The sequence below is a fragment of the Nyctereutes procyonoides genome, unplaced genomic scaffold (assembly GCF_905146905.1).
Source record: "Nyctereutes procyonoides isolate TBG_1078 unplaced genomic scaffold, NYPRO_anot_genome, whole genome shotgun sequence".
Classification (NCBI taxonomy): Eukaryota; Metazoa; Chordata; class Mammalia; order Carnivora; family Canidae; genus Nyctereutes; species Nyctereutes procyonoides.
Genome location: NW_026575042.1, coordinates 33,099,210 through 33,114,530, shown reverse-complemented (window position 1 = coordinate 33,114,530; position 15,321 = coordinate 33,099,210). Strand labels below are relative to the sequence as shown.

At 40.5% G+C, this 15,321-nt stretch overlaps 1 protein-coding gene across 1 annotated transcript in view; it reads right to left on the bottom strand.

Annotated features, from left to right (window-relative positions):
* PCCB (propionyl-CoA carboxylase subunit beta) overlaps positions 1 to 14,350 on the bottom strand; it is a 96,606-nt gene extending 82,256 nt beyond the window's left edge. Inside the window, exons 1-5 of the mRNA XM_055321657.1 lie at positions 14,129 to 14,350; positions 11,173 to 11,292; positions 10,313 to 10,381; positions 7,537 to 7,593; positions 5,672 to 5,785 (exon numbers count right to left, since the gene is read on the bottom strand). Of these exons, the coding sequence (XP_055177632.1) occupies positions 5,672 to 5,785; positions 7,537 to 7,593; positions 10,313 to 10,381; positions 11,173 to 11,292; positions 14,129 to 14,311 (543 nt within the window). The 5' untranslated portion in view covers positions 14,312 to 14,350. The remainder of the gene's footprint in view (positions 1 to 5,671; positions 5,786 to 7,536; positions 7,594 to 10,312; positions 10,382 to 11,172; positions 11,293 to 14,128) is intronic.
* Between the last annotated feature and the right edge of the window lie 971 nt (positions 14,351 to 15,321).

The window sequence follows — 15,321 nt, the reverse complement described above, 5'->3', positions numbered from 1 at the left end:
TTCAAGAATATTGTAATAGCATTGTGTCAGATGGGAACTACACTTATCATGATGAGTACGGATGACATAATGTATAGCATTGAATACCCTGTACACCTGAAACCAATATATTATAGATCAACTACACTTTGTAATTTACATTACTTAAAAGAAAACTCAAGGACCAGATTGATTCACTGATGAATTTTACTGAACATTTACAGAATTAATGTCAACGCCGTATAAATTCTTCCAAAAAAAGAGAAGAGGCAATACTTCCAACTGATTTCGTGAGGCCAGAATTATCCTGATGTCAAAACCAGTAACAGTCATCACAAGACTCAATAAAGGTGGGGAAAAATATTTTTTAATCCTATTTTTTTAATAACCTCTCTATCCAACATGGGGTTTGAACTCACCACCTCAAGACCAAGAGTCACATGCTCTAACAACTGAGCCAGTCAGATGCCCCAAAGCTGGGAAAATTTAAAAACTAAGTGAGAAATGTTAAAGGGAACTCTTTCAGTAAAAAGGAGAGATCATAACTAAGAGTAATAAAAGTAGGAATCATAAAAGCAGTAAAAATAAGTATATCTACAAAAAAAAAAAACAGTCAAGGTATTCATAAAATAAAAGGGTATAAAGTATGACATCATATACCCAAAACATGGGGGGCAGAGGAATAAAGAATGAGTTCAAACTTAAGCAACCATCAACTTAATATACTGCTATATGCAGATGGTATATACAAACCTAATGGTAACTACAAATCAAAAACCAGTAATAGATATACAATAAAGAGAAAGGAATCCAAGTATCACTAAAGAAAGCCAGCAAATCATGAGAGAACAAGAAAGAACAGAGAACTACAAAAACAACCATATAAGCAGTAACAAAACAGCAACAAATACATATCAATAATTACCTTGTAAATGGACTAAACATTCCAATCGAAAGACATAGGGTGATAGAATGGATAAAAAAGCAAGAACAGTCGATATGCTGCCTTCAAAAGACTCGTTTCAAAAAAAAAAAAAAAAAGACTCGTTTCAGATGTAAAGACATATGCAGACTGAAAGTAAAGGGATAGAAGGGCATTTATTATGCAAATAGAAGTGAAAAGCAAGCCATGGTGGCAGTCACTATAAATAGACTTTAAAACAAAAGAATGTAACAAGAGAAACAAAAAAGGGCACTACATAATCATAAATAGAACAATCCAACAAGAAGGCATAGCAATTGTAAATATTTACCCACCCAACATGAGCACCCAAATACATGAAGAAGCTAGTAACAAACATAAAGGAAATAATCTATAGCAAAACAATAATAGTAGGGTACTTTAACACCTCACTCACATCAATGGATATGATCATCCAAACAGAAAATCAACAAGGAAATAGTGGCTTCAAATGACACACTGAACCAGATGGATCTAACATATAATCAGAACATTCCATCCTAAAACAGCGAAGTACACTTTCTTTTCAAGTACATATGGATCCCTGTGGCCTACTGATTAGGATTTGGCACTCCCAAGCACACATGTAACATTCTATGAACAGATCACATTATTAGGCCACAAAACAAGTCACAAGAGGGGCACCTGGGTGGCTCAGTGGTTGAGCATCTGCCTTGGGCTCAGGTTACGATCCTGGGATCCTGGGATTGAGTCCTGCATCAGGCTCCTATAGGGAGCCTAATTCTCCCTCTGCCTATGTCTCTGACTCACTCTCTGTGTCTCTCGTGAATAAGTAAATAAAATCTTAAAAAACAAAAACAAAAACAAAAAAACAAACCCAAGTCTCAACAAATTCAGAATGATTGAAGTCAGACCATGCATCTTTTCCAACCACAACACTATTAAACTAGGTATCAACCACAAGAAAAAAATCTGGAAAGAACATAAATACATGGAGGTTAAATAACATGCTACCAAATAATAAATGGGTCAACCAAGAATTCAAAGAGAAAATTTAAAAAATACAGGGAGACAAATGAAAATGAAAATAGTCCAAAATCTTTGGGATGCTGCAAAAGCTGTTCTAAGAGAGAAGTTTATAGCCATACAGGCCTACCTCAAGAAACAAGAAAAATCTCAAACAACCTAACCTTATACCTAAAGGAGCTAGAAAGGGACAAAACAAATTCAAAATCAGAAGAAGGAAATAAAGATTAGAGCAGAAATGAATGAAATAAAACCAAAAAAAAAAAAAGAGCAGATCATTAAAACCAAGAGCCGTTAGCTAGACTTATCAGAAAGAGACTCAAAATCAGAAATGAACAAGTAATAATCAACACCAAAGAAATACAATTATAACAAAATATTATGAAAAATTACATGCTAACTGGACAACTTAGTAATAGATAAATTCCTAGAAACATAATCTCCCAAAACTGAACAAGAAATAGAAAATTTCAACAGACCGATCACCAGCAATGCAATTGAATAGATAATTTTAAAAAACTCCCAACAAAAGTTCAGGACCAGATCGCTTCACAGGTGAATACTAACAAACACTGAAAGAGGAGTTAGTAACTATTCTCAAAGTCCCATAGGGAGCCTGATTCTCCCTCTGCCTAGGTCTCTGACTCACTCTCTGTGTCTCTCGTGAATAAATAAGTAAAATCTTTAAAAAAAAAAAGTTTAAAAAAGAGAGAGAGAAATTAAGAACATAGTGTACTTACAATTGCCCCAGAAAGAATAAAATACCTAAGAATAACCTTACCCAAGGAGGTAAAAGACTTATACTCTAAAAAAAATAAAACACCAATGAAAGAAATTGAAAACACAAATGGAAAGATATTCTATGTTCATAGATTGAGAGAACAAATACTGTTAATGCCCATATACTACCCAAAGCAATCTATAGATTTAATGTAATCCCTATTACAGTACCAACAGCATTTTTCACCAAACTAGAACAAATAATCCTAAAATTTGTATACAATCATAAAAATCTCAAGTAGACAAAGCAATCTTAAAAAAAGAAAAACAAAACTGGAGGTATCACAATCCCAGATTTCAAGTTATATTACAAAGCTGTAGTAATCAAAATGGTATGCTACTGACACAAAAATAGACACATAGATCAATGGAACACAACAAAAACCCCAGAAATAAACTCAATATGGTCGATTAATCTTCAATAAAGAAGGCAAGAATATACACTGGGAAAAAGGTGGTCTCTTTAACAAATGGAGTTAGGAAAACTGGACAGCAACATGTAAAAGAATGAAACTGGATCACTTTCTCTCACCATACATAAAAATAAACTCAAATGGATTAAATACCTAAATTTAAGACCAGAAACCATACAAGTCCTAGAAAAGAGCACAGGCAGTAATTTCTCCAATACTGGTCATAGAAACATTTTTCCAGATAGGTCTCCTGAGGCTAGGGAAACAAAAGCAAAAGTAAACTATTGAGACTATACCAAAATAAGGAAACGAACAAAACTAAGAAGATATGAGAGAAGATATTTGCAAATGATATATCCAATAAAGGGTTAGTATCCAAAATATATAAAGAACTGATACAACTCAACATCCTAAAAACAAATAATCTAATCAAAAACTGGACAGAAGACATGAACAGATGTTTCTCCAAAGAAGATATCCAGATAGCCAAGAGACACATGAAAAGATGCTCAATATCACTCATCAGGGAAATACAAATCAAAACCACAATGAGATACCACCTTGTACCTATCCAGTAGTGAAAAAAAAAAAAAAAAAAAAAACACACAACAGGGGCACCTGGGTGGCACAATTAGTTGGGCATCTGACTCGTGGTTTCAGCTCAGGTCAGGAGTTCTGGTCATGAGATCAAGCCCCATGTCAGGCTCTGTACTCAGCAGACAGTCGGCTTGGGATTCTCTCCCCCTCTCTCTCTGCCCCTCCTGCCTATGCACACGCACGCACACACTCTAATAAATAAATCTCTTTTAAAAAGAATCAAAAACACAACAGTAAGTGTTTGCAAAGATATAAAGAAAAAAGAACCCTTGTGCACCACTGATGGAAATGCAAACTTGTGCAGCCATTGTGAAAGACAGTATGGAGGTTCTTCAAAAATTAAAAATAGAACTACCCTATGATCTAGTAATTATACTAGCCAGTATTTACCTAAAGAATACAAAAACACTAAATCCAAGGGATATATGCTGCAAATATATACATATGGAGAGAAATAATAGAGCAAATGGACAAAATGTAAACAAGTGATGAATCTTGGTAAAGGACATATGGACTATTTTTGCAATTTTTATTTAATTTTTTAATTTTGCAATTTTTATATTAAGTTTGAAATTCTATCAAAATAAAGTTACAAAAAAATTTTAAATAACAGTACAGGCAGAAGGAGGTGGCTGTAGGTGTAGAAATGACAAGCAGCATCAGATTTTTTTTAAGTAGGCTCCAAAGCCAACACAATGCTTGAACTCACAACCCCTGAGATCAAGACCTGAACTAGATCAAGAGTTGGATGCTTAACAGACTAAGCCACCCAGGCACCTCAGTAAATAATTTATTAGAGTCACTGAAGCCTACACCTCCTGAAAACAAAATAAAAGCCAACTCCTGCAGCCTGTACTCATAAAGACTGGTTAGAGTAGGAGATATTCTCAAATCCTGATAAGCACTAAAATGTGATTTACTGCGACTTCTCTTAGCGCCATGCTTCCTTTCCTTCATTTCTAACACAGGGCATGACTTCCAGGCAGGGGCCAATGGAGATCTTCCAAGCCTGAATTGTTCCGACCATGCCACCCAAAGAGCTAATTCTCCCCGGTGGGTTATTCCTGGAGCTCAAGATTAAAGATTAAAAAGTAGGTTTTAGATCTACAAAGTGGCATCCCAGTGAATATAAGTATTCCCACAACTAGCAGAGGATCTTACACAAAATAAATACACACTCTTCTGATGGATGGTAAAGGGTAGCAGACAGGGATAGAACACCGATAAGCCTGCAGGTCAGGGGATGACAAGAATAGCTGGCCTGATTAAAAACAACGTCTGCTTGTCTCTTTCCTGCATTCTCCCCCTTTTCCTCCCCTCCCTAGAAATGCAGATCTGTCCTTTTTCTCAAGTTTCCATCTGGCAGTGTCTTTCTCCCTCTCCTCAATCTCACTTTCTTATACTTCCTATTTCAATTAACACATTTAATTTACTTTTCTGTTTTTCATTTTTTTCTCTAATTTTTGTAAGTAAGCGAAAGATATCTGAAATGATGTTCATCAAATGTTTCTGAATGGTGGGATTTGGCTAATTTTTCTCCTTCGTATGACAACTTGAACTTCATACAATGACCTTGTGTTTTAACCAAAACAAAAAGCACTGCATTTTTTTTAATTCCTAATTCTAGCAAATCAATTCATGTTAACATTTTATATTCCATATCCCTTGCTTTTGAAAAAAAAAAAAAAACAATCAGGTGAATTTCTAAGTGATCTTTAATTTTGTTTTCCCCGGAGTGGCTCTCTGTTGTGAGAAAAAAAGAAAACCTTCTCCACCTACTCTCTTGCTTTTCATCCACCTTGCATGCCTTCCCCAGTGACACAGGAAGAAGCCACAGAACAGACACACAGCAGAGAACAAGGAGTAGAGATAGGGAAGCTGTGGCCAGGACACAGCTTAGAAAACTAAGCCTTGTACTATTTTAGTCTCTATACTCTATTAATAGGTTTCTCACCAGAAAGATGTCTGCATAGCCAGCCAAAGACTCCACTCCCTCTTGGATCCGTGCTCCCCCAGAGTCATTCAGTCCAATCACTGGAGCCCCCACTGTCATGGCCTGGTCCATGATCTGAGATAGCAAAGAAATCCTTTATGAAACAACTAATCCTGTTATCAAAAACAGAATTTATAAAGTACCATGGTATTTTCTGGAAAATGTTCTAAGTGCACTTTCAAAACAGGAGTCATTTACACCAGCTTCATTCCCATGATGAGTACCTTCATTGAAAATAGACAACCAAAACTTAAAGGGCCCATTAAAGCCTTTCAGGCATCCAAGAGCCAAAGAACTTCCCACTATCAGGGAGAAGACTGCACATGACAACCATTTCTAGAGCCACAGGCCCAGCTATAGTATTTTCCAGTAGCCAATTTTTTCCCCAATTTTTTTTAAGTAGGCTCCATGCCCAACATAGGCTTGAACTCATGAACCTGAGATAAAGAAGCACAGGCTCTACTGACTGAACCAGCCAGACGAGACGTCACTGCCGCCGCTGCCACCACCACCACTGCCACCACCACCACCTCCACCACTCCCTCCTAGACCCCATTACTCTTTTGAAAGAACTGACAGTAGACATAATAGCAAAGTAATTATTTTCGTGAAAGTACATGTAGATCCATCTGTTAACCAGAGGCCAGGCCCAGGCCTGCTTTTACTTGTAATGACCCATATTTTCCTCATGGGTCAGTAGTTCAGAGCCTAATAAGTAACATTCCTAATAACTCTTGTCAGTTCACAAAGCACTTTCACTTCCATATTATCCATTTAACCATGATAACAAAGGCAATAAAAAGAAAAATTACAAAGGTTTCAGAAGTACATGACAAGACCATGTCTAAAATCCAGGTTTTCCATTATACAGGGAAGCTCTCCCCATACTCAAGTCTTCCTTTTATTACAAAATTCTCCAAATATGATCTACACTTTTATTCATCTCCAAAGTACTTCATCACTAGCTGTGTTTTTAAAATGCCATCATGTAATCAATCTTTGCACTGCTCTGTATCTTTTAGTACCTGAATTCTCCACTGAGACCAAAGGCTCTTTACCTGGGGTCCTCAGAACCCCAAGGGGTCTATGAATAGATTTCATCCATACATTGAATGGGAAAAAAAATTACATCTTTATTAACTCTAGCTGATCTTCAGCATTTATTTTAAAAATGAATACAGGCAGGGGATCCCTGGGTGGCTCAGCAGTTTAGTGCCTGCCTTTGGCTCAGGGCATGATCCTAGGGACCCAGGATGGAGTCCCACATCAGGCTCCCTGCACAGAGCCTGCTTCTCCCTCTGCCTGTGTCTCTGCCACTGTGTGTGTGTGTGTGTGTGTGTGTGTGTGTGTGTCTCACAGATAAATAAAATCTTTTAAAAAATGAATACAGGCAAAAAAAAAATCCACATTATTATTAGAAATACCTGTGACTTCATCATTAATAGAAACCATGGATATTTTTATATCACATTAAAGTTGTTGCAGATATCTTGAAATAGCATTTTCACTCATACCTACTCTAAATTATAGCAGTTGGGATCCAAATCTTGTAATCTGAGGAATTAGAAGGCATGTATATTACAAATGTGATTTTTTAAAAATATTTTTAATTCTTTGTAATCCTACATATTTCATGCACATAAATCATTACCAGCCTGCCAAAGGGATCCATGGTACAAAAAAATATTACTGACTTTTGCCTTGGACTGAAGGGATCTTTGTGTTAGCACCCATCCCACATACACAGCTTAGTGTCTTGCACCCCAATACTTGATATATACCATGTGCCTGATGAAAGAACTACATTTTCAATATGAAATACTTACTTTGCAGATCTTTTGGGCATGTGCCCCGGACAGACTACCTCCAAAAACCGTAAAATCCTAAAAAGAAAATAAATCAACAAATAAAATACAGTGACTCCCAGGGACAAAGAGCAGAGGAGGAAATGAGAAACTCTTAGCCAAAAGTTTTTGAAGGATTTTCAGAAGTGCAAAAAATTAGAAATAGTCTTCTTTTATTCACTATTCTATGGAATAATTTATATCTTAAAGGGATTTCATATCTTGTCAAAAGCAAAAGACAGTCTTTGCTCTACAAAAATGAGTCACAGTTCTAAGGAAAGGAATATTTTTCATGAAGAATTAACCAGAAAAATCAGGTTACATAGATGTCAAACAGCCAGGCATTTCTATTACTAAAAAGCACCTATCATTTGACAAGGAAGATGAAAAAAGTCAATCAGAGCCTTCACTTCTTCCTCTGGCTTATGGAGTTTCATTACCTTCTGATGTAAAGGGCTTCTTGTAGGAAGGACCTTCTTCCTAAATATCTCAAAAACACAGCGGGGGAATAAAAAAAAGAAAAAGAAAGAGAAAAAAAAATAGCAGGGAATTAAAAAGAGATTCAGCCCAGGAGGACAAAAAGGAAAGAGGAAACAATCTCGAGGGGGAACGAAAGCACAAGAAGAATATATGACTTAGAGGGAGTAAATGGAAGCCTATATACTGCAGGAATAACCACAAGGAGGAGACAACCCAGGAACCATGGAAAATGGGGAGTGAGGAGAGGTGAAAAGCAGACTGATGGAAGGTCTCAATTAGGAGCAGCTGGACCCCACAGGGCCTCTCCTTCACCTTAAGAAGAGGAAAGAAGGTTTATTCTCTAAAGCAACTTCACCAAAGGGGCTCTGATTCACAATCCCCAGCGGCAAAAGAAGATGAAAGTAAGGCTAATAACAGATGAAATGAGGAATCTGTACACTGAATGATGAGCCAGCACTGGCCCCTCCTTTCCCCCAACTCCTCTCGCCCTGAACATACCTGTGGCCAATTATCAAGCAAAAGACTGAGGCTGCTTCTCTGGAAAAGCAGAAGTTCCCCAGAAAAAGTAACTGTGGATATTAACATTTTGAGGATAACTACATGAAAGCTGGCTCATCACTCCCCACCCTTAGTATCCTTCAGGGCCTATTTCAAAGGCTCCATTTTCCCCTAAAACATCCCTCAAGCCTGAACATGATTATCCCTTGTCCTGAACCCACAGCACTTGCCCAGAACGTCTCTTACCCTATCTTACTCAAGATACTCCTGCCCCATTCTATCTACAAAATGATAGCTCCTTCAGGGCAGAAACTCTGGCTCAGCCTTCTCCCTCTCCCCTCCTGCCCTCCCCACCCTACCGTATCCTATGGGCATAAAAGGTGATCAAAAGTATCAATTTAGTGAATTTTTTTATCTGCTCAATAGTTAGAAGGTTGAGTCCAGAAAGCACAATAACTTTCTTTGTTCTAGCTATCTTAATAGTTCCTTCTGTACAAGTTTTTGCCTAGCTCTCATAAATTACAAAAAGGAGGGATCATTTCTTCTAGTTAAGCATTTGGCAGACCCATTTATAACACAGTTTTAAAGCATTTCAAAGGTAATTCATTAAGTAAATGAGTATTGTCTAAGTACCATACATTTAAAGTTCACCCAACAATTATTTTAATATTAAACCCATAATATTAAACAACCTTTATAAATTTAGATCTGTAAAAAGAACTAAACATTTAGAATTATATGCATATTTCCACCTCCTGGGAGGGCAGAGAGTAATCAATTAAACCCAAAATAGTATAGTGCTAGTTAACTATTAGCTACTGTAACAATTACTACAAATTCAGTGGCTTAAAGCACACAGATTTATTCTCTCACAGTTCTGTAATTCAGAAGTCCTACATGGGCCTCCTGAGCTACACGCAAGGTTAGCATGGTTAGTCGCCCTTCTGGAGGCTCCAAGGGAGGATCTTTTGTCCTGCCTTTTCCAGGTTCTGGAGACCAACTGCATTCCCTCATTCATGACCTCCTTCCTCTATCTCCTTAGCCAGCAACAGCAGTTCAAGCCCTTCCCACAGAACATTGTTCGGAACTCCACTTCTACCTCTCCTTCTTTTAAGGACCACTGTAATTATACTGTGCCCACCTGTGTAACTCAGGCTCCTTTCTTTTAAGGCTAGCTAATTAGCAACCCTAATTCCATCTGCAGTTTAATTACCCTTTGCCATGTAAGGTAACATGTTCATAGGCTTCAGGAATAAGGAGTTGGAAATTTTGGGGAGCAATTATTCTGCCTACTATACTATATTCTCCTATGGTCTCAGTGTGAAGGAACCATATCTGTCTTTATGCAGCCTAATGAAAACTTATTCTAACACTTTCATGGAAACCCAAAACCTGCAGTTCCTGGAGTCTAGTCCCTTTCACCCAGGCTACATTCACAGCACTCTCTCAGTTCACACATTGCCCAAGACATGGCTCCTCTCCAGGCACACACCGAACCTGCCAAGAGGAATCTCACTCACTTGGAATAAACTCCTGGTTCCTGGTACTCTTTACATGATTCCTGCCCTGTGATCATCTCCAAGACTAAGAATTCTATTTCTCCCTAAGAAAAAACACATTATAATACTCTGGACATATGCACTGAAAAATAGAAAGTAAATCCCTCATCTGCCCCTACTACAAGCAAGTTTTCATTCCCCAAAACTGCATTCTTCTCATGCCTTTTGCCCCTTGGCTCTACCCTCCAGGAAAGCTCAGCCTATTGGGAGTTATTAAATACCTGACTGAAGACATAAACCAATCTTCCATTGATTCGGCCCCGTCCAGTGACCACACTGTCTCCAGGAAACTAGCAGAAAAATAGAAAAACAAGAGTTAAAAAAAAACAAACAAACACCCAAATATGTCTTTTAACGAATTTGGCAGTGAAAGACAAAAACAAAAACACAAAAACACAACTGCCCACCCAAAATTTCTTAAAATTCAATATGAATCAGGAAGATGAAGGAATCTCCCCTTCCCCTGCTCAGCTATGCAAGAGCAATCACAAGGCTACTGCTTCATGAACAGCAGTGAAGGGCACTATATTTAGAGGTCACCTTCCTTCCTAAAAGCAAAACAATCAAGATTCCCTTAGAGCTGCCAATACCCAATGCCACGAGAAGGAGAAGGACATAGAATGACACATGGTAACTCTGCAAAGCCACATACCCTACCCCCAAAGCTTAAGGCAAACCTATCATTTTGCTTGGAATCCTGGAATACTGTGTGGCCCATAATGACTCAAATGGAGCCAGCTAATTTGGTGCCAAGTTCATAAATCTTTGATCACTAACAGAATATATGCAGACCTGAGGAAAACTGATCACAAGGGAGTCCAAAGAATTCTGCATACCCGTGAAGAACACCCAATTAAAAAAAAGAAATGTTGGTGATTCTGTAGACAAAGGTAACTAGGGGAACCCGGAGGCCCAATAATGCTTCTCCAAAGGCACTCCTGCAACTTCAGGCCCCAGACTTGAAAACTATTAAATGTGCTCTGAGTTCCAGAAGGCCTTCATTCATCCAGTGGGTAAGGCCAGTAGGTCCACAGCTGGAAAATGCAACTTAGAGGCTCACACCACCACTGTGAAAATATACCTTATTCTTCTCAGCAGCCATTCCAAAATCTGCACATCTGTGTTCCACAAACATGTCACTCTCCACAAAACTGCCAGGGTCCAGCAAGAGACTGATCCGCTCTCTGGCAGTTAGCTTTCCCTAAAATGCAACAACAACAACAACAAAAAACATTCAGTGAAGTCATTATAGGCAAAGTCAGTAAGCAAGGAGTGCTGAGAGGGCCAGGAAGACAGGGTTTGCTCCTTCACCCATCATGAAAGCCTCTATTCCCTCAACCTGCCCAAAATACAGGATCGGTAGATTTCAGTCAGTAAGGAAATCAGGGCAGAGTGCTCCAAAAGTCACCAAGTGGAGAAAGCAAATAAGAAGTGGGAGGAAAAGGTGGAGAAAAGTAGGGGTAGGGAGAACCTGACCCTGGAACAAGATAACTAGTTCCACACTCACTGGAGACTTAAGGAGCAATAAAAAAAAAAGAATGGAAAAGTAGGTGGAAAACTAAAGTAGGTTTAGTGAAGGGTCTGAGGCTACACCCCCAGAGTCACAAAGCTTCTTCTAGGGAACTCCATACAAACTCACCTCACTAGTGTCCAACCCCAAGGACACTTCCAGGGCTACTTCCTGGTTCTTCTCTCTTCTTCCTCCAAGGGCTTCTCCTACTATCCCACATTAGAGGCTCTGCTTAGGGTCCCCACACTGACAATGAAACTATGATACCAAGACAGCCCCACAGCAGGTAGTGGCTGAGTAGAAAAGGAGTGGGACAGAGCGAGGTAAAGAGCTCACTTGAGAGGAGTTAAAAAAAAAAAAAAAAGTTGCTTAGAGGGGGTAAGGTTGGAACCTTCAACTTATCGAGAGCCTCTGCTGCTTGGACTCTCAAACCCTTGGACCAAGCTAAACACCCAGGCCCACAGTCTTCCACCCTCCTTCTGCCCTTGGGAAAAACCACCTCAAATTGGCTCTTTTTTTTCTCATAAGAAAGTAGCCAAAGCCAGTGAGGTTGTTTTAAAACAAATAGGCAATCATATACACTGTTGTGTAAAGTAGAATTAAGTTTTCCCCAAAGCAATCTGGCAATACATATTAGAGTGTTAAATATATTCCTATCTTTTGACCCAGTAATTCCATTTCTGGGAATCTGTCCTATGGAAGTAGTGCCAAAAAATTGTGTAAAAGGGGGTGGAGTGAGTGATTTAAATAACGTCAGCCTCCTAAGTCAGCTCTGGCAGAAGAAAAATAGCTTCTTGAGCCTGCATTTAAAGCCAGTAGGGTCTACCCAGGAAGAGGTGGGGTGATGCTCCAGGGAGGAATTCAGCAATGAGCCCCAATTGAAAGAGTACACAGGAGCACTGACAGGCATTTCCAAAGGATGATGTAAATATTCCTTCTACCCAGACAGAACCACCCCATGGGAGGGAATGAAAGCACTCCTGGCACCACATACTCAATCAAAAAAATTTTTTAAGATTTATTTATTTGAGAGAGAATACACAATGGGGTGGGGGGTGGGGGGGCAGAAGAAGAGAGAACATCAAGCAGTCCCTCCTTTGAGCATGCAGCCAGACTTGGGGCTTGATCCCACCACCAGAGATCACGACCTAAGCTGAAACTAAGAGTCCGAGGTTCAAGGACTGTGCCACCCAGGTGGCCCCATACTCAACAAAATTTATATCTCACTCCCAAGGGTCAAGAATTATTACTATCTTCTCTTTAGAATAAACTGACTCCGAGCGATTAAGTAACTTGTCAAAAAGGAACGGTCACCGTGTTCTTGTCAAATTCCAATTTATAACATCAAAATCAACACTCAATTTAGACTTCACCAAAGGGCTAGTTCAAATCTCCTCACTGAAGACCGGAGCCTCCCACCCCATTCACCACCCCCACACACTTGGCAGTTGTGGGGGTGCCTTAGCGCCCTTCACCTCTAAGAATTTCACTTCTGCATCTTCCAGCTTATTTAACTCATCCAGCACATATTGGTCCAGATTCACACACGTGTCAGTGATGCACCGCCTAAGCCTAGTTTCAAGTCCTGGGTCACGGATCTGGGTCTCAGTTTCTCCTGCTGCTAAATGGTCCACCCAGCATATCTCTGAAGGCCAGCTGTCTCGCCTCCAAAACCTCCCTGCCTCCAACGCTCACCTTTCCTATCCAGCACGTCGTTGCACACTAAAACCCTCAAGGCGTTCAGTCAGCATTGTGGGGTAGAGGTTCCACAAATTTCCCACACACACCAGCCCCAGACTAATGTGAGAATATGACCAAGTTACTTCCCCTGCCATATGCCTCTATTTTCCTGCTTCCATAATGGAGCAAGAATTTACCACTCTTGGGGCTCCTGGGTGGTTCAGTGGTTGAGCGTCTGCCTTTGACTCAGGTCGTCATCCCGGGGTCCTGGGATCGAGTCCGACGTCAGGCTCCCCTCAGAGTCTGCTTCTCCCTCTGCCTAGGTCTCTGCCTCTGTGTCTCTCATTAATAAAATCTTAAAAAATAATAATAGTAATTTAACCTTTATGGGGCATGAGAAGAATAAACTTTTTTTTTTTTTTTTTTTTTTACGGGGCATGAGAAGAATAAACAGATTTTTTTTTTTTCCCAATTAAGGGCCTATCATCGCTTCCGTAGTTCTAGCGATAAGATTGTGAGGGGAGAAGTACTGCTATCTTCTTACAATAAACTGACTCCTAGTGATTAAGTGACTAGTCCTAAAGTTTATAGATGTCCAATGGTGAGCCGTCTGGGACCCGGGCAGCTCCCTCCAAAAATCCAGAGGCGAAGCGGAGAGTAATAAAGCACAATGTACTTATTCTCCCCGTTCTACCTGCCCCTCGGTGAAAGGCAACAGGTACTCAAGGTGAACCCGCCCCACCCCGGCATCGCGCTGATTGGCTGAAAGGACTGGGGCGTCGCGAGCTGCGCACGCTGTGATAGGTCGCGAATGCTGAGGGGATGGCCGGGCCCCCGCACGACTCACTCGTTTATGCTGCGCATCGATGCGGCGCTGGCCTCCTCCCACCAACGCGGCGCTGCGCTTGTTCTCGATGCGTTCATGAACCGAGACGGGCTGGCTACACAGGCTGCGGACTGCAGCGCGGAGACCGCTCACCACAACGCTGAGCCTTGCTCCAGCCGCCACCACGCGCATCGCCGCCGCCATTTTTGCTCTGCGGCCAGCCCCCAACCGGTTCTCCTGAGTACGCATGTGCGTCAAGCGTGGCACACTGGGGTCTGCGCCTGCGCAGCGTCTGTGGGAAGTAGGGAGCGCAGGGGTTGGACGTCTGAACGCGCTTACGCTGAGGACCTGAGTTCGAGACCCCAGACCGCGCTAGGTCGTTATCAGAGGGATAGCCCTGGTCCTCAGCTCTTGTGCTTTCTTTGCTGCACGGAAGATGTGAACTTAGTCCTTGCTCTTCTCTGGCTACCTAGACCCTTACTTTGGTCGTCTCACCCCCTCCAGAAAAAGCGTAGATAATAGGAGCTCTTACTAAATAAACACTCTGCCAGGTGTGGCCTTCAGCACTGACTTGCATTACCTTATTATCTTGATTTTACAGGTGACACCAATGAAATCCAGAAAGGTAGAGTGATTTGATCAAGAGCCAAGACTAAAGATGTGGTGGGGCCAGATTCAGACACAAACTCGCCTTGTGCTGCGTGTTGAGCACAGGGCTCTTAGCCTCTAGTGGGTAGTTCTTAAAGTATGGACCCAGCAAGTTTACTAACACCTGGGAGCAAGTGGCAAATGCAGACTTTCAAATTCTCATATTCCACCTGAGAACTACAGAATTAAATTCCAGGGATGTGGCCAGCAACCTGTTTTACCTCTAGGTGATATTGATGCTTGCTAGAGTTTGAGAACCACTGCTCTAGGAATTTAGAACTGAACTCATAGGAGCTTGTCTGTCTGTTTCCCAAGCTAACAAGCAGGTCTTCAAAGAACAAGGTATATATTTTTGCATTCTTAGCCACAGAAAACTGCTGAAATTGATCCTTAACCCCTCCAAGCTCCAGCTCACAGCCAGAGGCTTCATAAAGTCTAAATTTTGGCCTAGGACTTTAATATTTTTTAAAGGATTTTTATTCTTTTAAGCTTTTATTTATTTATTCATGAGAGACAGAGAGAGAAGCAGAGACATAGGCAGAGGGAGAAGCGGGCTCCTATAGGGA